The sequence below is a fragment of the Aythya ferina genome (assembly GCF_964211825.1).
Source record: "Aythya ferina genome assembly, chromosome: 1".
NCBI lineage: Eukaryota > Metazoa > Chordata > Aves > Anseriformes > Anatidae > Aythya > Aythya ferina.
The window spans coordinates 181,383,880-181,406,060 of NC_140296.1; the positions used below are offsets into that span (position 1 = coordinate 181,383,880).

At 41.8% G+C, this 22,181-nt stretch overlaps 1 protein-coding gene across 8 annotated transcripts in view; it reads left to right on the top strand.

Annotated features, from left to right (window-relative positions):
- Positions 1–123: 123 nt before the first annotated feature.
- The window catches only part of ANKRD26 (ankyrin repeat domain containing 26), a 59,681-nt gene continuing 37,623 nt past the window's right edge, over positions 124–22,181 (top strand). For 4 of the 8 annotated variants that reach the window (XM_084525082.1, XM_084525084.1, XM_084525087.1 and 1 more), the window contains exons 1-17: positions 124–462; positions 1,882–1,996; positions 2,208–2,381; positions 2,493–2,599; positions 3,076–3,213; positions 8,215–8,363; positions 10,713–10,763; positions 13,279–13,312; positions 13,393–13,465; positions 14,735–14,795; positions 15,550–16,568; positions 17,270–17,414; positions 18,421–18,482; positions 19,645–19,756; positions 21,348–21,376; positions 21,485–21,551; positions 21,642–21,686. In XM_084525082.1, the coding sequence (XP_084381208.1) occupies positions 245–462; positions 1,882–1,996; positions 2,208–2,381; positions 2,493–2,599; positions 3,076–3,213; positions 8,215–8,363; positions 10,713–10,763; positions 13,279–13,312; positions 13,393–13,465; positions 14,735–14,795; positions 15,550–16,568; positions 17,270–17,414; positions 18,421–18,482; positions 19,645–19,756; positions 21,348–21,376; positions 21,485–21,551; positions 21,642–21,686 (2,599 nt within the window). In that variant the 5' untranslated portion in view covers positions 124–244. The remainder of the gene's footprint in view (positions 463–1,881; positions 1,997–2,207; positions 2,382–2,492; positions 2,600–3,075; positions 3,214–8,214; positions 8,364–10,712; positions 10,764–13,278; positions 13,313–13,392; positions 13,466–14,734; positions 14,796–15,549; positions 16,569–17,269; positions 17,415–18,420; positions 18,483–19,644; positions 19,757–21,347; positions 21,377–21,484; positions 21,552–21,641; positions 21,687–22,181) is intronic. The other 4 variants (XM_084525083.1, XM_084525088.1, XM_084525085.1 and 1 more) reach the window with 4 other exon arrangements.

Below are 22,181 nucleotides of genomic sequence, written 5' to 3' on the forward strand. Positions count from 1 at the left end.
GCACACTAATGAGTGTGGGCTCATCAGCCGCCCCGCAATCAGCGCACCCCCCCCCCCGCACGCCGCTGCCGCTGCAACCGTTGAGCGCAGCCCCCTCGGCGCTCTCAGAAAATGGCGGCGGCCGCGGGCGGGCTGCGCATGCGGAGAGCCGCCCCGCGCCGGGCGGGCGGGCAGCGAGCGGGGCCGGGGCCGGGGGAAGCGCCGCCGGCTGCCTGTCCCTGAGCCACCCCCGCCGTGCCTCGGCATGAAGAAGATTTTCGGCTTCGGGAGGAAGAGGAAGGGGCAGCCGCCGCCTCCCGGTGGTGGCGACGCCGCCGCCGCCTCGCCCTGTCCCAGCGGTACCTACGAGCTCCGCCAGAAGGAGCTGGGCAAGCTGCACCGCGCGGCCGCCAGCGGCGACCTGGCCCAGGTGCGGCAGGGGCTGAGGAAACACGGCATCGACCAGCGGGACAAGGCGCAGCGGTAAGGGTGGGGCGGGAGGGGTCCCTGTAACCCGCAGGACCCCCCCCCTCGCTCCCCAAAACACGCCCCTGGGGCGTTGTCGGAGGGCGGCGAGAGGGCTGCAGCTTGCCCGAAGGTTTTCTTGTTTGCGAAGCCAGCGGTGGCTTGTTTAGGATCAGCGCGTTTCCCGGCGCTTGGTGCTAGCAGCTTGGAGGCGATCACAGGCTCCTTCAGCGTTGTGGTTATCGGTTGCCCACCTGAGGTCTGCACACTCCGCTGCTGTCGTGCTGTGCTGGGCGGCTTTCAGGGGATCACGGTCAGACCTTCAGAGCTGAAGGGTCCTGCACGCTCCTACGGGAGTTGCTCCAAAAAGGGGAAATAGTCGCTCTCAAGTGGCTGCTGCTGTTCCCTGTCTGTAGCGAGACATGACAGGTTCTCTGAAGTTTTGTGCGATTTACTTGTCTTCATCCTTTTTGCCTTGGCAGAAGCTTTTTTTTTTTTTTTTTTTTTTTTTTTTTTTAGGAGGCTTGCTAGCTGCCCTGTGAAGGGAAGAGAAGTATCTGCATTAAAAATTGCTGTTTCTGCATCACATCACGGTGTTTGTGCACCTCTCCTTTTCTGTTCCCACCTAGCCTGAGAGCGGTTGTGCTCCTGTCTCTCAACAAAATACCCCAACAGTTGTTTTTTTCCAAGGTTACTTGAGGCTTCCTAAATGCAGAGAAAGATCTTACCCACAGCGATGGAGTTCAAAAAACAGTGGACTCTTTCTCTCCCAGTTCTTGAGGAACTGCAGGATTTTTGTTGCACAATCTTCTTCTGTGGTATTCCATTTGTATGACAGTTATAAATGTCAGAATGGCGACATACTACTTTCCTGTAGTCAGGATTACGGTGTTGTGTCTGTTTTGCTAGAGATTACCAAAGGTGCTTTGATGCCTATGTGAGTTTCATGTTTGCAGTAGTAACCAAGCTAGCAAAAAGCAAAAGCAGGTGTTTTCAAAAAGCAAAGCAAAATATCAATATTCTTGCTAAAAACCCATCTCCTAGATCTCTGATATGCTTCTGGCATGTGAATGACCCTGTGAGGACTTAGAGGTTTACTTGCTTTAGACCTCAGATTCCCAGGCCTTGGTCTTCCGTGCTGTGTCATGGGTGCAGTTGTGCTGGAGGCAGTGACCAGAGTCTGGACACAGGAATCTGTTTGTGCAGATTCAGTTATACAGCGGAGAAAATGTCATCTTACTAAGCAAATGCTGTGGAGGGGTTTTCCTAGCCAGCTTCAGGCTTTGGATGTGCAACTGCTGTTACTGGCAATAGAATGAGCTTGGGTATTTGTTCTGTTTCGATATTTTGAGACATGAAATCTGCCCTATCTGTGTACCACAGACTGAAATCATTTCTTCATCTGTCAGTGTGAATTTAATATGTCTATTTTTTTAGGACACCGCTGCATCTTGCTTGCGCAAATGGACATGTGGATGTCGTTACATACCTAGTAGAAAACAAGTGTAAGCTAAATCTTTTTGACAATGATAACAGATCGCCACTGATGAAGGTATGTGGAATGTGTTATCCTACTCAAAGTGGGGCTTATTGATTATATGTTAAATGATGGCTATCTTGCTGAATTCTTTACGTAAATCTGTGTAGAAACAGGTGTATTATAGCTACTCTTGGAAGAGGCTTCCCAGCATTGGGAATTTGCGGTATTCATTGGTAGAGTGAAACGTGACTGTTGCAATTTTTTTTCCTTGTATCGTTTCCAGGCAGTACAATGCCAGAAAGAAAAATGTGTGGCTATCTTGCTGGAGCACGGTGCTGATCCAAACCTGGCAGATGCTAGTGGCAACACTGCCCTTCACTTGGCTGCCGCAGCTCCGAATGCATCTCTAGCAGAGATGTTACTTGAGCATAATGCCCATATCGATGCTCAAAATAAGGTAAATTTTGAGATTTGTTAGGGAAGTTCTTCCAAAGAGTTGCATTAATATTTCTATTGAAGAGTTTTTTGGTTTAGATTTTTAACTTGAATGATTTTTCTGCCCTTTCAGGAGGGATATACCCCCCTTATTCTTGCTGTTTTGGAACATCATGAAGAGATGGTAGAATTTCTCCTTAAAAAAGGAGCTGATGTGCATGCTCGAGATCAGTGTGAAAGGTGAGATGTTGGTGGATTGCCTTAGTCGTCTTCAGGTTGGACTGATGAGAGGCACAGGAAAATGAACACTGACATAGAAAGAGCCACACAGGAGTTTCCTGTGTGACTGCTGGAAGCAGGTCTACAGAAGGCCACCGACATGCATCATTGCATGTTTTCTGCATTGAAGATTGCAGGAAAGCATTGTTTGTGGTGGCCACCGTGGCAGGAGACTTGTTAGGAGCATTGCTGTTATGAAGGAAATGCTTTTTCAAATTGAGGAATAGTTCATATGTCAATGTAGGAGCTTTGTCTGAGGATCAAACAATTTTTTTATTCCCTCTCACATTTTATTGTAGCTAAAATACATTTTCTCTTGTTCATTTTAAACTAACGAGGATTTTTTTTTTGAGAGAGAGAGTAAGCAAATAAGAATTAAACTAATTGCAGTGTCTGTGTAAAATGATTTATTTCTTATTATATTTTGGATGCTTCAGAACCCCGCTTATGACTGCTGCATCTGGTGGGGAGCTTAACTTGATAAAAGTTCTTCTTCGCTATGGTGCTGATCTTTCCCATAAAGACACTAAAGGGTGGACAGCTGAGGATTATGCTATTATTCATGGATATTCTAGGTAAACTTTTAACTTTATTATTAGAATTGTTAAGTTGTCAGTTATCAATGTTGGCTTTGGACTTTTCTGCTAACAGTACCAAGGTTTAATGGTATCTTGGGACAACTCTGTCACTGAGCACAGCTTCAATTTTCTAGAATTTATTGCTCCCCTGTCTACTACTAATTTGGAAGTTGAAGAACACTTCCACACCAAATTATGTTAAATTTCTAGTTTGTGTCGCTAAGCTCATACCTGGCCATTATAAACTCTTAAGTTTCTGTAACCTGCAGTTATCTAGATATGGAGCTTGACAAACTGTATTTGTAAATCCTTGCTTGACAAACTGGATCTGTAAATCCTGTTGTAAAAAAGAGTTTGTAAACTCTTTCCCCAAACCAGCACTATTGTTACTGTATTTCAATCCTCTTACCAGAACCACACACCTTTTGTTTCAGAGGAGATCCAGCGATCTCCACTTCTGTTAATTTACTAAACAATCTTGCTGCTGTTACATTTAAGTGTTACAACCATGGGTGTTCATTCTTAATGGCAGTTATGTGTGCTTAAACTATGCTGAAAAAGTGTACCAAGCAGGAGTGAATTTCATTGATACAAATACGCATCTGTATAATAAACATGACTGTAGTATTTGGGTATGTAATAAGCAAAGCAGTAAGTAGAGCATGCATTAACCTTAGTGAATATATCATAGAGTCATAGAATATCCCGAGTTGGAAGGGACCCATAAGGATCATCAAGTCCAACTCCTGGCACCGTACAGGTCTACCCAAAAGTTTAGACCAACCTCAGCTTAACACCATTCTCGTGGGTCCTATCACTGGTGTTTGCAGAGAATAGGTCACCTGCCTCCCCAGTCCCCCTCGCGAGGAAGTTGTAGACCGCAATGAGGTCCCCCCTCAGCCTCCTCTTCTCCAGGCTGAACAGGCCCAGTGCCCTCAGTTGCTCCTCATACGTCTTCCCCTCTAGGCCCTTCACCATCTTTGTTGCCCTCCTCTGGACACTCTCCAACAGTTTAATATCCTTCTTGTACTGTGGTGCCCAGATCTGCACACAGAACTCCAGGAGAGGCTGGACCAGCACAGAGTAGAGTGGGACAATCACCTCCGATCGACTAGCAATGCCGTGCTTGATGCACCCCAGGATACGGTTGGCCTTCCTGGCTGCCAGGGCACACTGCTGGCTCATATTCAACTTGCTGTCAACTACAGCCCCCAGATCCCTCTCTGTGGGGCTGCTCTCCAGTGTCTCATCGCCCAGTCTGTACGTATAGCCAGGGTTGCCCTATCCCAGGTGCAGGACCCAGCACTTGCCTTTGTTAGACTTAATGTGGCTGGTGATCGCCCAGCTCTCCAATCTGTCCAGATCTCTCTGCAAGGCCTTTCCACCCTCAACAGAGTCCACAACTCCTCCAAGTTTGGTGTCGTCAGCAAATTTGCTCAAAAAATCAAAGAGGATGTAGGACCTTCTAGTCCTACATCCAAATCATTTATAAAGACATTGAAGAGGACTGGCCCTAAAATGGAGCCTTGAGGGACCCCACTAGTGACCATCTGCCAGCCAGATGTGGCCCCATTTACCACATTTACCACATTTGAGCCCTGCCTGTCAACCAATTGCTCACCCATCGTATGATGTTTTTATTAAGTTGTATGCTTTTTTTTTTTTTTTTTTTTTTTAAGTTGTATGCATTTTGTCCAGTAGGATCCTATAGGAAACCATGTCAAAAGCCTTGCTGAAGTCCAAAAAGATAATATTGGCTGGTTTCCCTTGGTTGACTAGGTGGGTGATCTTATCATAAAAGGAAATCAAATTTGTTAGGCAGGACCTACCCCTCATGAACCCATGTTGGCTGGGACCAATGACTGCATTGTCCCCCAAGTGTGCTTCAATAACTTCAAGAATCATCTTCACAATTTTACCAGGCACCGATATGAGACTGACAGACCTGTAATTGCTAGGGTCTTCTTTCTTACCCTTCTTGAAAATTGGGACATTTGCCAGCTTCCAGTCTACTAGGACCTCTCCAGATTCCCAAGATTGTTGAAAAATAATTGAGAGAGGTCCTGCGATGACATCAGCCAGCTCTTTAAGCACCCTGGGATGGATTCCATCCAGGCCCATGGACTTGTACGGATCCAGGTGGAGCAGCAAATCCCGCACACGTTCAGGGTCGGTTGGGAGTTTGTCATTCCCACTGTCACGGACCTCCCGCTCAGGGCACCCAGGGTCCCGAAGCCCATCATCAGTGTTGAAGACAGAGGCGAAGAAGACATTAAACATCTCTGCTATGCCTATGTCATTGTCTGTGAGACCTTCCCCATCAAGTAGCAGACCTGTGTTTTCTTTGTTTCTCCTTTTTCTGTTCACATATCTTAAAAAAAAAAACTTTTTATTGTCTCCCACAAACATGGCCAGCTTCAACTCTAGTTGGGCTTTGACCCCACGAATTTTCTCCCTACAAACACGAACAGCATCACTTTATTCCTTCCTTGTTGCCTGACCCTCCTTCCAGCAGCTGCACGCTTTATTTTTTCACCTAAGCTCCAATAGAAGATCCCTGGTCAGCCAGGCCAGCCTTCTGCCCCACCTGCCTGACTTCCGATATTTTGGAATCGCCTGATCTTGTGCTTTTAGGAGGCAGTGCTTAAAGATTGACCAGCACTGATGGACGCCAGTGCCTTCAAAAGTGGTTTACTAGGGGACCTTGCTGACTAGTTCCCTAGGCAGCCTGAAGTCTGCTTTCCATATATCCAAGGCTGAAGTTTTGGTGGAAGTTTTCCTTCTGTCACCATAAATTCTAAACTCAACCACTTCATGGTCACTATGACTGAGATGGCCGCCAATTGCCACGTCTCCCACAAGACCCTCTCTGTTCTCCAGCAACAGATCTAGGAGGGCACCTTTCCCAGTTGGCTCCCTTAGCACCTGCACCAAGAAGTTATCCTCTAAGTGCTTTATGAACCTCCTGGACTTGCTTGTGTCAGCGGTGTGGTAATCCCATTTGATGTCTGGCAAGTTGATAATCCCCCATAAGGACAAGGGGAGTTCATTTCAAGGCATTTCTTAGTTCTGCATTGACGTTGTCGTCCTGGCCGGGTGGTCTGTAATAGACTCCCACTATGCCATCCCCTTTATTTGTTTGTCCCTTAATCCTTACCCAGAGGCTCTCAACTTTGCCATCACCAACTTGAAGTTCCACACAGTCCAGCCCATGCTCCACATACATCGCCACCTCGCCTACCCTGCCTGTCCCTCCTGAAGGGCCTGTAACCATCTATCGCAGCACTCCAGCCACAGGACTCATCCCACCAGGTTTCGCTTATGCCGATGATGTTGTAGCTGTGGGACTGGGCCAAGACTTCTAGCTCGTCCATTTTATTCCTCATACTGTGTGAGTTTGTGTAGAAGCACTTCAAATGTGCCTCCCTACACACAGCACCTTGCACAGGACCTCACTGGCACACAGTCCCTCTGATTGTAGCGCACCATCCTGTAGCTCATCACCGGCGTGCCTGGTTTTATCCCCTTCCCCCTCCGACTCTAGTTTAAAGCCCTGTCTATCAGCCCTGCCAAACCCTGAGCCAAAATCCTTACCCCTGTCTGAGAGAGGCCAGCAGGCTTCGCGTCACGTAGACCTTCCCGTGATTGAAAAACCCAAAGTTCTACCGGTTGCACGAGTCCTGAAGCCACGTGTTAATGTGGTGAGCCTGCTTGTCAGCATCGATCCCCCTTATCGGAAGGATAGAGGCAAACACAATCTGTGCCCCTGATCCTTTAAGTAGTCACCCTAGAGTGCCTTTTGATTGCTCTTGGACTTCTCATTGCTACCTCATCATTACCAGCAGCGGGTAGCAGTCGGTGGGCAGTACCAGGCACTTGACTTTCTTAGTGAAGTCTCTCACCCACGCCCTGGGGAGACAACAGACTTCCCTGTGGGTGGGGTCCTATTGGCATATTGGGCACTCTGTCCCTTTCAAAAGGGAGTCCCCCATGACAATAACCCTTCTTTCTTTTTTGACAGACGACGTAGCAATGCCGACGTAGCAATGCGGGGGGTATGTTGCCTTGCCTTAGGCACCCTCTCCAACTGGGATGGGCTTTTGTCTACTTCATTGTTCTGACAGTCATGTTGTAGAGCCTCGTACCTGTTACATAAGGGTAGATGGGAAGGTGGGCAGGGACAGGGCTCGCCTACCACCCGAAACAGGAACCTGCCTCCATTCCCCCCTTTGGCCTAGGTCTCCTCCTGCAGCCTGGCAAGATGAGGGGACTTTTGTCTTCTGTGTAGCAGGAGACACTTGTGCTGTGGCAGGCTTGTGAGTGTCTCAGAGAGGGTAGAGTACACCTCCACCAGTCAATTTCCCTCTCTGACTCCCTGATGCTCCTGAGCCTGCTCATCTCCTCCTGAAGCTCTGCTACCTGGCTGAGCAGCTCTTCAACCTGGGCACACCTCCCACAGGCATACCCCTCACTGCTGCTGTCAGACACAGACAGGAGACTCGGGCACACCCTGCAGACCAAGACCTGGAGGGCAGTGTGTTTCCCCGAGCCCTCTGTCTGAGTAGCCACATCAGTGACTGTGGCTGGAGAGGCCGCAAGAGATGTGGAGGCCATGGTTTTCTGCCTGGTTGATACCATGGCCAGGCTCTTTGCAAGAAGGTTACGAGTACCAATGGGAAAGACTGCTGCGAAAGAGCGGTGAAGGCGCCCCCCTACTCGCCCTGCCTGCGCGAACTGCTGCGCCTCCCCCGTTTGCCCATCCTGGTTGCTCGTGCCCTACGAGGGCTGCCGGGTCCTGGCAGCTCCCTTGGCTGCTTTGAGTGAAAATATGAATTAATTCATATTTTCATATGAAACATTCATATGAAAATATTCATATTTTCATGGCTTTGGATATATCTAGGTTGGATAGCGAGTGGCTGATACTATTCCATTAAGTGGTGTATACAGGTATGTGGTTATTCTTACCAAATGCATTTCCTCTCTTTCTGTATATAGTCTTAGCAAACAACTGGCAGAATACACAGACTGGGAGAACACAGGAGAAGCTTCTGCAGGCGGTAAACAAAGCATCCCAGTACTTACGACTCCTCACAGAGCAGGAGCTGCTGGCTTTACGTTGGGTGCACCTGCTGTGGACAGAGGAGGTAGGATATTTAACTGTGGTGGACCTAATGAGAAAAAATAAGTGGCCTTTACTTTAGGTGTTTTATATTGTTCAAGCTTCTTGTGCTCAGTGTTGACTTTAGTGGAGGCATCAGATGGAGTATCACAAGAAGTTTTGTGAATGTGCTTGTTTCTTGCTAGTTTGAAGTGCATCTTACCAGCCCTGAGGACAATTGTGATTTGTGTATTTAACATCAATTCATATGGTTGTTACCTTCAGCCCATCAGATCGCCCATTTATACAGGTTTTCCTTGCGGTGGGATGTGCGGGAAGAAAGGAGGACAAGTAAGGAACTTGGCTTTGTTTTTCAGGTAGACGCTTAGAGATGCTCTTTCAGATTGTGCTGTAGGTTCATCCTGGGCAGTTGGCTCACGTTTCTGTAGTAGGGAAACAGCAGCTGAGTTAGAAAGATGAATGGCTTGTTGATTTCCACTGAATTTGTATGTCTGTTTGTTTTAATAGTTTCACTTGTACTAAGCTCATTTTAGTGAGTCACATTATTTCTCATCTTCAGTTAGAATTGCTTTTGTTTAGGTGCTGTGGAGACACTTAGGAAAAATTGTCTTGGAAGAGTAACTTCATTATCAACAATTCAGTGTCTATGTATACTGTATCTTCTTGGACATAGTCTGATTTATAATAAAGAGGCCTTTCTTCCACTTTGATTAGTTTTATAACAAAAAAAAAAGTTAAAAGTTCATATAACTTTGTGATCCAGAAAAACAATTAAATTGCCTTGTGATTAAAAGAAAGAAACTCTTTCAGTGAGTTTGTAAAATCCAGTCAATGCTTATGAGCTCAGATAGTGCTAAAGGAATCTTAAAAAAAATATATATTTTAATACAGATAAAATTGTTTGCTTTATACTTTGTTTCTCACCCATCAGTAGGAGGGTTTATTCATTCTGTATTTTTAAGGGCTTTATGTTAGAATGATGTGTCCAAGGGGAAGCAGACAGTGTTCAAATGCAATTGCTCTTTTTTATTTTGACAATGTGTCAAAAAATATGTACAAAAAGTGTGGCTTCTTTTTTTCTTCTGGACTTTTCACAGGAAGGAGAACTGAATTTAGGGCTGACCTTTGCCTTTGACTTAGGAACAGTTCCTTTGATCTAGTCAGAGATTTGAAGTTTCTTCACAGGCTGTTTTTGTTTTTTTTTAACTTTGTTTTTTTTTTCAGCAGGGCTTGATACAGGTAGTTTAATCAGCAAAATACTGTTTTCACCCCAAAAACTCTGTTCCTACTTTCCACATTGTTTTGGAAACAATGTTTCCACATGTAGTTGCCACATTGTAATGTCTGACAGGCCTGTATTATTTTAAAATATGTGGCTTAAAAGAGGACTAGTATTGTGTAATTCCAAAGCTGGCATATGTGCAGAGAAATACAGGTTCTTTGATCAAATACAGGTTCTTTGATCAAATTTCTGGGATTTTCAATGTTAACCTTTATTCTTTTTGCTGCTTTTGCACTTCCTAATTGGAAGAGGAAATTGTGTAGAATGTTGAACAAGTCGGCATTTTTAAGCTCACTTGCTTATCGGAATGTCAGAACGTGAATGTTTTTATTAATCACAGACAGGTTTGCAAAAATCTCCAAATGAATGACTTCCAGCAATAGTGTATCAAGTGACGGAGTTTTTAGATTTTAAGTTGGAATTTCTTTGGGGGAAACAATAATTACACAATCCATATTTCTAGTATGTTTGCGATGACAGCTTTTTTAACTACTGCAGCACGTACTACTCTGTTGTTCCTTCAGTGTTTCCATGAGTAGTTAAATTGTTTCTGCAGGGTAAAGTTCTTGAAAAATAAATGAGCACACCAGTGTGTTTTACATCTCCTGAGGTCAGGAAAAGTATCTTCTGTATCTCCTCTTAAGGAAACAGAGAGAGGCAGAAGGGATGAGAAAACATCTTGAAATCGTTTCTTAACTGTTGTATGATTTTGATAGTAGTCATTTTGTCACATCATTGCATGCATTTGTGATAAAATCAATGTAAGTAGGACGCCCTTCTGCTCCAAAACAATACCTATAGCTTTGTCATGAAAGAATTTGGCTTAAGGCAGCTGCAATAACAGAACCGCATTGTTCAGTTACCTAAAATTTAAAATTTATTTGTAGGTGGGTTGGATAGAGCAAAAGGACAGTGATTTTGTATTCCAAAACTTCTGTTTTGCAGTACAGACAAACATATGCTCATAGTCACAGTGCATTCTCCCACTGCTATAGCTATGTCTATGTGCTTCTCATGTTTCTGAGATTTCAAATTTATTCTGATGTAATTGTTTCATCTGTCCTTTCCATGCCTTTTCCTAAATGGATATAGGAATGCAACAGTCTCCTAACCAGGCACCAAGAACAGGAGAATCAAGGAAAGGTATTCTGTAGCATTTTAAGTATGGAACATGTTGTATAATTCACAAACACCTATACATCATACATACTTACCGTCTTGGAGATCCATGCTTCGATGATTTGAGATCTATAAGTTAGATTTTAAGAGTTGGCTTGGGGTGTTTTCGTTTGCATGTTTTTTGTGCGAGTCTTTTATTACTGAATTCAATGTTTGCTTTTGTCACCAGTGATAGTATATCTTTTTATTTATTTACATTTGTTCTCATGGTGCTTTGAAATGGGCTTCAATGGTGAAAACAAGCAGTCCCCAGAGACTGGTTTTCTAGATCCTATTTCTGTGTCAGGGCATCAGAGCCTTGGTTTAGGTCTGACTGAAAGCTATGTCATGAACTTCTTGCCTTCTAAAGGATTGTGTGACCTGGTTTTGATCATTGACTATATTTATTATACATCAGAAGCAAAAGTTCAGATAATTTATTGAGCTGCTTTGATTAACTGTAACAGTACTAATGGAAAACACTGAAGTCACCTGTTCAAAGCTTATAACTGTTCCACCCTAACTATTTCTATGAGGCACGTTTCTTTTCAGCTGTATTGCATTGACAATAAGTTCTATTCAGATCAGGAGACATGCTCTTCAGAGTTCTCACCTAAACTCTGTCGTTAGGAAAGACAGAACTTGTACATTCATTTATAGGCTACTGGTAGCGGAGATGTCTTCAGGTGTGATGTTTCTTGGTTGTTGGGTTTGTTTTCCCTTTAATAATTTTGTCCAAGACTTTGGTTTACTTGCCATCATATGATTTTATGGAAGGTCCCAGTGTCCTGTTTATTAAAAAAACAACAACAACAAACAAACAACAACAACAAAAAACTTATGATAGTTAGCAATTGGTTAAAGAACTTCATGAATGCTGACATAGCTTCTGTGTGGAGATTAGGAGATTATATGTGCTTGTTTTTTCCTTTTTGTGTTGGGAATCAGAATCCTTTTATTTTGTCTTAGTTGTTAATAGCTGAGAGGTTGTAGCACTTCTCAAACTGTCTCCCTAGAGTGCAGATTTATTAGTACCTCAGTGACCTGAAGCATGTGCTATAGTACGCTCTCATCAAGTCTTCAAAAGATGTGAAATCTGAGGGATGTGCTTCAGCACAGAGCTGCCATTTGGAGGGACCTTGACGAGCTGGGGAAGTGGACTGACAGGCATCTTAAGAAATTCAGCAAAGGCAAACGCCAAGTTGTGCCCCTGGCAAGGAATAGCTCCTTGCTACAAAACGTGATGGGACTGCCTGGCAGGGGAGCAGTTTTGCTGGGAAGGCCCAGAGAGTCTTGGCAGCGAGCAAGCTGAGCATGAGCCTTGCCCTCAGGGTGCCCTGGCTGCTGAGGTCGACAGCATCTTGGGCTGTGTTAAGAGCAGCCCAGCCAGGAGACTAGGGAAAGTGATTCTCTGCCCCTACCTGGGACTTGTTAGACTATCTTGATCCTGGGTTATAATTTTGAGCCCCCAGTACAGAAGAGGTTGATCGTTCAGCAGGGAGCCATCAGATTCATTAGGGGCAGGAATACATGCCCTGTGAGGAGGGGCTGAGAAAACAGGGCTTGGTCAGCCTGAAGAAGAGGCAGCTTCAAAGGGGACCTAACAGCAGCTTCCAATATATATGAGAAGACAAAGCCAGGAGCTTCCTTGTGGTACATGACAAGAGGTATAAGTGGAAGCAGGAAAGTTTCTAACTATGTTAGAAGCGTTGCCATGATGAGGACAGTTAAAACAGGGAGGTTGTTCGGCTTTCCTCCTTGGCCTGACCTCAAATCTGGACTGGCTTTGAGGAAGCAGTTGGCTAAGAGACTTCCTGAGGTCCCTTTTCACCTGACTTATCCTATGATCCTAAGTGAGAGTTGCCTTCGTTTCACCAAAGAAAGTTTGAAGTATAGTATAATATGTCCTGGTAATGCTGCTTTTGTCTATTGTATACTCTTTTTTGGTGTGTTATAGAGACCTGCTGGTGATCCTTTTACCTAGAGATAAGCTTTAGGTCTTGACTATGCATTTTCATTTTTCTTTAAATTTTCAAAATAATCCATAGTTGAGTAAAGTAGAAAATAAAGTGTATTGTATGACAGTGTAAAGCACTTAATGTTTACTCTGCTTGTGGTGCGTGAATGTGTGTGTAGTATGAGTACTTTGAAGGTTCATCTACTTACTGTCTTCATAAACCACCACCATTTGTTAACTGTTCACAAGCTTAGCATAGTCACGCTATGCTGTTCTTTAGTTTAGAGATATTTCTTCAATGTAAGAGCCCAAAGAAGGTATCACCAATCTTCTTTATTATTATTATTATTATTTTTTAAATTCCATATTATTTGAAAAAGCAGGTGCTTTGGAAATGCTTTCATTCATGCTGCCTTGTATTAAATTGGCCCCAGTTTCATTCTGTTACAATTTGTAGTGTTGTCCATGTGAAATGTTTGTTTGTATTGATTAATTTTTAGCATGCCAAATCTAATATCAACATGTTAATTAATATTTGAACAGCAATAGATGACTTTTCCCAAGGAGACTCAATAAGGTGAGACTTCTAAAAATACCTAATGCTTACTTGAAGAATGATATGAAGGAGCTGCTATTCATTTTGCTTTGCTTTTTAAGAAGCTCTGAGAAAGAGGGGAATGACGACAGTTGGCATACTTCTGAGGAAGAAGAACTTGATTTTACCCCAAAGGTATGGTGCCTTTACAGGAAAATTGTTCTGTAGAATAAGTGATTTGAAAGCAAAGAAACTTTTTCCAGCCAATATTGTTTTCTCTTTAATAGCAGTCTCTGGTCTGACAGCATTTTTTTTTTTTTTTTTTTTTGCTGCTGTGAGGTATGTTTTTTTGTAAAAGAATTGTAGCTGTGGCAGAGCATGCTGTAAAATTGTTGTTTGGGGCAAAACAGCAGTAGGTGAAAAGATAAGCAACGACATTATTTTAGTTGTTCTGGTTCATTTGAGTCAGATTTGCAGACCCTGAAAGTTTATAAGTTACTATATAACCTATTCTTCTCCAAATGTCGCTATTGTTTCTCCTAATTTATGTGATAGAATTCTAACTGATAATGAAAAAGAGCGTTTATTAACTGAAAATGTCTACTGAAACTGTTCAGCACCTGGTTCTCCATTCCTTCTCTTCAGGTTCCTCCAGTGCTCAATGAATGACTTGCTCAAATTAGTCTTTTTTTCCCCCTTCCTTTCTTTTTTTCCCTTCTTATTTGGAATGACATTGTATAGTTCTCACACTGTGTGTTTTTATTTTTTGAATGCTCGGGTGGTACTCTCTTATCAGCCACATGTGTTATCTCCTACTGTTTTTGCTAGTATTATGAAGGATTATCAGTTTCTCCAGTGATATCTGGAGCATCTGGTCTTTTGCGGTGGCATTCTGCAGTAATGAGGAAGGGGTGTATGGTGGTGGTGAACTGGTGGGGTTCAACACACTCTGTGATGCCGGAGATTCAAGCGTGTGTAGTTTAAACATTATTTCATTTTCTTACATTGATTTAAATGGAAGTGATGTATTTTTCAAATAATGATTTTGAAATTTAGGGATCTTTTGGTAGGTGAACTTGCAGTGACTAATTTGTGTGTTAAGTCTAAGGAACTTTAAGAGTTACTCAAGTTATACACACTTAAGAGTAAGCATCCTACATATTACAAACATTAATTCAAAAACAGATTTTTAGACTTGTTATGCATGTAAATACAGTTTCAGAAAGAATTTGCTGAAGGGTACCTGAGGAGGTTTTTTTGAGGTAAAATAGTCACTGACTTGCATATGTGTGAGAGTTTGTGTAATTAGACCCATAGGATGCAGCAAGCACTTGAGAACTGTCAAAAGGACAGCCCAGTTGCATTTACTGTTCAAGATTTGATTTAAGTAAATGATTTGTTTTTAAAAACAAGATAGCAAAAAATAGATCAAATAATTCTCTTCAAATATATTTTTATTTACAGAAGCCACAGAAGCCAAACTTGACGCTGTTAATGAATGCTTCCCAGCAGTTCAAGAAAAACAGTAAGCTATTTAGAAAAGACTGCATGATATAATGTGATACAAAAGTAAACTAGCTGAGTAATTTTTTTCCCCCTTTAGACTATAGAAAGTGAGAAAAGTAGTAGTATAAGAACAGAGCACATAGTCATTTTAGGGCAAAATAAGTGAGATCATGAAAATGAAAATATTGAGTCCCTTCTTAAGCCTTTGTGCCTGATAAAGTCCTTCCTACCATCCTGCTTATCCACAGAACTATTAGGTGGTTTTACCTTGCTAGGCAGCTGAACTCCACCACAACCGCTCTCTCACTTCCCCTCCTTAGAAGAGGAGCGGAAGAAGAAAAGGAAAGAAACAACTCACGGGTTGAGATAAGGATAGGATAATTTAATTAAAGGAAAAAATAATTATTAAGGAAAAATTATTAATTAAACAATTTAGCTAAAGGGAAGAAAACGGAAAGGGAAAGAAGGGGCAAGGGGGGACAAACAACAAGCAAAGGGTTTGTGGAAGTGCACAGGAAATAAATTACTCTCTACTTCCCACAAATGAGCGATGCTTGACCACGTCCTTGAAGCAGGGCCTCAACGCACGTAGCCTATGGGCTGCTGCAGGGAAAGTTAACATCCCAGCCAGACCCAGGACAATCCCTTACCTGGCTCCTTTTCCAGACATTCCCAGATGACTCCTCTTCTATGCTTTAAGCAGGTAATAGGCCTGTTGCTATTTTTGTAACTCATTTGGTTCATATGCCTTTTTCCTTTTCTCATGCTTTAAGATGATGGTGATGGTTCTAGAATTGAAAGTCCTAAGTCACAGAAGAAAAACCTCAAACATAGAACACCATCGGATGCAAATCTGAACAAAGGAAAGTGTGGTGAACTGTTGAACCAAGATGTTTCAGATGCAAGCAACCTGGAAGAAGAGGAATTGGACGAGGAAGAAGAAGAGGAGGAAGAAGAGGAGGAAGAAGATGAAAATGACGATGGAGATGATGATGAAGAGTATGAAGAGGAAGAAGAGGGAGATCTTATTCAAGGTGAAAAGGAGGAGGAAGATCTGGAAGATGAAGAAACTCAGTCTAACAGCATAATGGAGGAGGAGCAGGGGCGTGAAATAGAACCCAAAGGAAAAGTTAATCAGGAATTGGGGTGCTTTAGAAATGTTAAGTATGAAGGGGAAACTCAGTGTGGGACTGGAAATGTTTTTGGTGATGATCAGAAAATACGTAAAGAACTTGATGAAAAGATGGAGGGATCTGTTGATGCTCCTGTATCTTTTATAGCTGGGTGTTATGAAAGGTTGCAAGAAAATAAAACAGTGATATCTCCAAAGGTAATGAACAATGAATTATCTTATGAATCCACACCAAAACAAGCTGTCCTACAAAATGTAAATAATTTACAAACTAGACAAGAAACTTTGAACAAAAAAAGCGTGATTCAGGAGAAGTTACACCAAAAGGGTAACTTCTCTTCTGTAGACTCAGAAACAACAGACTGGAAAAAAGAGATCCCCCAGCCTCTCTCCGACAGTTGTGGTCTTATGGAGAAAAAGTCAGCTTTTGGTGATGGCTTTAAAAGTATTAATGGTTCTCAGTCAGCAGCAGAAAACACAAGACTTGAAAGTCAAAGACCAAAATCAGATATTTTTGAATATGTGGGTGAGGAAGATGCTGAAGAAGAGTATGAAGAAGTAGATAAGAAAGTCTGTGAAGCACTGAAACAAGAAAGTGAAAACATGCACTTAAATAGATATGAAGAAAACACAAGGGCAGTGTTCTCCTCAAGCACAAAGGTAAGTATACGGGGATGATTGAATCACAAGTGTATTTTTAAGGGTAGTACAGGTAAGAAACAGTAAGCTGTATTCCTACAGATACTTACTGCATATATCTGTATTTCAGTGATCATCTTTTGATACTAAAAAGTGTTACTTCTAGCCAAACTAATTTCTTAGGTATAAGAATAATGCCAGACATTATTTTCAATATTTTTTGTGTGATTACAATGATCTTGAAGGAGAAAGACAAGAAACTTCATTTATCTGAAATTCGTGAAATTTCTCTGTTATATAACTGAGAACAGATGTTGTTTGTGAAGTGTTACTGCCATTTAGTAAAGTTCACAGCATGTTGACTGCAACTAAGAAAACAAAACAATGAAATTGAGAGTAGGAAGCTAGTCATTTTCTGGGGAGCAAGCCGGGGGAAAGAAGGAATGTGTTCCTGAATAATAGGATTTAAATAAAGCTGGGGTTGGACTGACATGAGGAAGTGCTTTTCAGAGGCTTTTCAGAACTAGAGATGAAGTTTATGACACGAGGCATTGCTGTTTAATCATGCACATTCCCACTAGAAACCTGAAGGCCTTTTGGAGACTTTTGAGCTTTGCTTTACTTTTGTCTTACACAAGAAAAACATTTTCCAAGTTGTCAGTGGATGTTGAAGAAGATGCTTGTTTCTGTTCTTTCCAGCTGTTTTGGTCTGTCTCTTTTAGGAAGAGTTACTTAAGTGGGAAGAAGAGGAGAAGGAAGATGCTTGTGGAGAGCTACAAACTGCAGCTATTGAGGGTGTGAAAAATTCTGTTCATAGTAATACCCATCAAGACCATAATGCTTCAGAAGACACAGCTGCTGAGAAAAGTGAGTTAATTAAATATTGATCCCAGTTGTTCCTCTCTAAGTATTAACGTGCCGTAAATGAACTGAAATGGTGATTTGGTGATCGACTTTCAGAGGTGATAAATTCTCTTGTTGGCTGTGATTTCTAGTGGGCAGTGGCAGAGGAAGGCAGCAGCTTGTTATCCTTTTCATTCATTCTTACAGAGCACAAAACATGGTGTTGGATTCCAAATTAATTCTATAGGAAGCAAGTGCTGTTCTTGCTTTTGTTGCTGTATTCTCCCTGAAGTGGTCTGAATAAGACAAGTAGAGAGAAACTGGTGTGTCTTGGGTGTGACAATAGTTATTTCCCTTTCTGGCCTGTACTACCATGTTGAAAAGCTGTGATTGCTCTTGGCTGAAGCCTGGGAAAGACTTTTGAGTCAAGCTGTGAGAAAATTGTTCTGCTACAGTGCTTCACCTTGTTCAGTTTTAAAAATGTAGGAGGTCTCCCAGTGCCAATCCTTTGTGTGCTTGAGAGCATTACCAGCTTATACAGAGTGCTCACCTCAGGGTTTTGGAGCAGGAGGAGAAGACACTGGTTCCATTGTCTGTCTCCTGAGCATAACTTGATGCAGTAGATGTTTTCAGAGCATGTGTAACTGCTGATCAGGTTCTACACAGAGGACCTGGCAGAAGCTAATGCTCTGAAGGTGGTGTGCCTAAATGTGAAACTCTGGACCTGTAGGTAAGAGAGAAGACCCAAGCTCTGCATCCTGCAGTTCCTGAACATTTCCCAAATATGTGCGAGGCATAGTTTGTAGCTTTGTCAGCTGTCATGCTTAAGCATCTTCTGCTTGAAAGGAAATACGAGGAGTAAAGAGAACACTGTGATGTGACTGTGTATGAAGATACCATTGAATATAACTCATTTCTTATTTTCTCCTCTGCAGAAGAACTGTTACTCATTCAGATGCAGGGTTTGACTGATGGGGAAAAGCGGAGTGCAATAAATGTCACAGCATCTCTCTTTGTCCACCCTTTGTAGGTGCCTTGCCAGTTCTAGGAGCAGAGCAAGAGGAGGAAGCTGAATCTCCCTGGGATTCTGAGGTACTTTCTCTGAAAGATGTAGTGGTCCCAGTGGGGGGAAGGTCATATCCAGAGCTTGTGTTTGAATTTGTCGCTGCCATTGATGAGGCTTGTTTACTTCTTGTTGCTTCAGCTGTATGTTTGTAACTAGAGGTCCTTGAAATGCTTGTGCTCTAGGCTTTCTAGTTAGAATCAGGACAAAGGTAGATCAAGCTAATGATGTGGGCATTCTAGTAGCTGGCCATTGAGTTTGATGTCTAGTACAATATCGAGAAAGTGAAGTTTTCTGCTACTTAAAATCTTGTGAGCTTCTCAAAAGGGCTGGTGGTGTGAAGATTGTATTTGTTCTGTTGTTGTTTTGTTTTGTTTGTTTGTTTGTTTACCATACATCTCTATTCTGCTGCCCCAGTCAGTGTTAAATGGTTGCCCCTACTGTCTGCAACCTAGACACCTAGATTTTTCTGTAGGGAACCCTTATCTTTTTAGGTATACTTCATCCTTTTTAGAAAGTCATTTTCAATAGATACCAAATGAGCTGGCTGTATGTGTCCCTTCTGTCTGTGGTAATTGGCTAGACAAAAGAGCAGGGTCTGTAGCTAACCCCCTCTGGCTTTTCTTGTGAGGAAAAATGAATTCCTCCCCACCTCCTTCCTTAAAAAATATTAGACTAACGTTTTTAAGATAATGTTAATCTCTGTTAACTTTGCCTTGTTAGTCTTTATTCAACCCAAATTTTTGCTTCATTTTTGCAGCATAGTGGTGAACTCATTCACCACTGCAGGATACATGCTCCAGGAACATAAGCTCCAACTTGAATGTCAGGGATAAGTTTGGTACAAATGTTGGATCGCCACAGAGCTGCAGTTACTCATTTGCAATCCACATCTTGATTTCCAATGTTAATTCTCTTTTGTGGCCATTCTGTTTAAGGATTATCAGTGTTACAGGATAGTTTAGATGAGTTATAAGTGGGTTTGTTTAGCCAAAGATCTGAAAATACACACTACTGCTGTGACTTTTCCATTGTGTGCTATGCATTGATGTGTCCTTTACAAGACTTCAATTACAAAAACCTTTTGATACACTTGATATCATGTTATGCACATTGTCTGAGTGGCAGCTTTTTTCATGGAAATAAGTGGGGGGAAAAAAGTTTGTACCAATTGTCTTGCATGTGTTCTAGATTATACAGACAGATTCTGAAAGTCTGAGAAAAGTGTCGCCTGGTGTGTTGCTCTCAGCTGCAGATGAACATGGAGCATGCTTGCAGAGTGTTTCAGTGGAGCGCAACAATGGTAACTTTCTGGTGGATTGTGTTTGTAAGCATTTGTAGACTGAAGTGAACTTTTACCAGTGTCTTCCTTAGGAGTGCTGTTATGCTGTGGCTACGTGCCATAGCAATGAGGAAGTGCTTGGTACTTGTTAATTAACACCAGTTAATGCAGCACTTGACGGCATGTTTGATTAGTAAAGGAATTCCTTGTGTGCATTATGTGTGTTCTTTGGACATGTATATTTTGGTTTCAGGTTGTTGCTTACAGTAATAAAAGTGTGTGTAGTTTGGGACTGATCTGTCAGAACACTTAGACGTTCTTGGATAATAACGCAGCAGAAGAAATATCACCTGGACAAGCACATTTTTTTTGTAGCTTAATTTATGATAGGTTTATGTTGTGCTTTGTCTAGGAGCTAAAATGTGATGAAAAGTTCAGGTTCTGTTCCTCACGATTTCTTCCTGTAGCTTGTGAAATTTGCCTTTTGACCATCTTGAGTGTAGAACAGAAAAGTTTTGCTGTTGGGGTAAAATTCTTTTCTTAGGATTTTCTTCTTTAAAAAAAGACTTGTCAATCCAGCTTGTAGTGTGGGTGTAATAAATTAGCTGTAGAGGCCAATTTTAGTTTAGTAGGCTGGAAGCAGAACTTTACAAGATGAGAGCTTTAAATGAGCTTGATTAGTTGTCATGAAAGTCAGAGTTGTACGATTCTGCTAGGTTAAATTTGAAATCAATATGAAAAGGGGTTAAGAGGTGATTATGGTAATCTTTCTAAGGTATTTCCATATTACTGGACCACCAAGTTTGCTGAAATCAAATACTATTCTAATTATTTTTTTTAATATGAGAATTCTTCTGGGGAGCCATTCTTTGTAACATTTCATATATTTATTTCATGAGAGGACTCAAACTGTAAGATGACTAAAGCAGAGAATTCAAGAAATTAATGGCCACAGATTGTATGAGTTTGGAAGTACTTTGATGTTAATGTCGGACAAAAATTATTTGAAAATTATATTTGGAGCAATGCTATAAACATTGCAACCGCTACAGCCAAATAACATTTGTTTCATTTGCTTCCTTGCAAGCTAAAACAAAATGATCTGTTGAGAACCAGCTTGATTTTACCTTGATGAGTGACACCTATATGAGTTTTCTGTTCTGTGCCCTTAATCTCCCTGTGCTATCACAGGGAAAATAGCTCAACGTTAAACACTTGTTGGATAATCAAATGCTTAGTACTGTTGAATTGTTTTATAATCATTATTACAGCAGTAATAAGCTTTGGCTTTTGACATAGTCCTTTTAGAAAGTAGAATACAGCTTCTTCCTAAAAGGACAAAATATTTTGATCTTCAGTTAACAAGCATGACCATACTGCTTCACATGAATCGTTCTAGCTGTGTGACTTTTTTGATTATTTTTCTTCCAAGGTGCATGTAGGAAAGAATGTGTTATGCATTTCTTGTATGCTAATACAAATGCTGTATGATAAGGTAATTGAATGTTAGGTATTGTACTCTCAATGAAATAATGCTTGTAACTAACTGATATTGCATGGAGTAAAAGATACCTTCAATTAAAGAAAATAATACTTCTTTTTTCACCTCCAGGCTTTTCAGAGAAACCCAGCAATTTGCAGGTAAACAGTTCTTTTGTTTCAGACTACTTGTCCTGTTCATTAAAAAAATACGTAGTTACTTTGAATTTGCGGTGTGTTTTTTTGTTCACTGGACTGTGTCTTTCATAGCTGAAGATTTCTGCGTCAGTTTTAGAAATGAATGAAACATCTCCTAGAAGAGGAAGGCGGAAATCAGGTAAAGATGACATCATGTTGTTATTCTAGGTTTAGCTTCATAATCTTTCTGGATAGGCATATTTAATTAAGTATCTGATTTGTTTTGCAGATCTGTTGGAGGAATTTAGTTTAGGAGATGCAGAGGATATTGAAGGTATTCATAAGTCTTTTTGTTGTGTTCTTTTATGGGCAGACACATTGTACTTCAAATTCTTTCTCAGTAATAAATTAAGAGTTTTGGTTTTGTCTGTAATACACAATTAAGTGAAATCCATGGAACCATTCAGGTTGGAAAAGACCTCTAAGATCTAAAACAACATTTCACTTAGTGCTAAAGTCCACCACTAAAACATACTACTAGTAAGTTCTAAATCTACACACTCCTGAAGATCTCCAGAGATGGTAATTCAATCACTTCTCTGGGCAGCTTATTCCAATGCCTAACAACCCTTTCATTAAAGAAATTTCTCCTAATATCCAGCCTAAACCTCCCCTGGTGCAACTTCAGGCCATTTCCCCTATTCTTTTCCCTTGGTGCTTGGGAGAAGAGCCTGATCCCTACCTCATTACAGCCTCCTTTAAGGTAATTATAAAGTATACTAAGGTTTCCCCTGAGCCTTTTCTCCAAGTTATACAACCCCGGCACCCT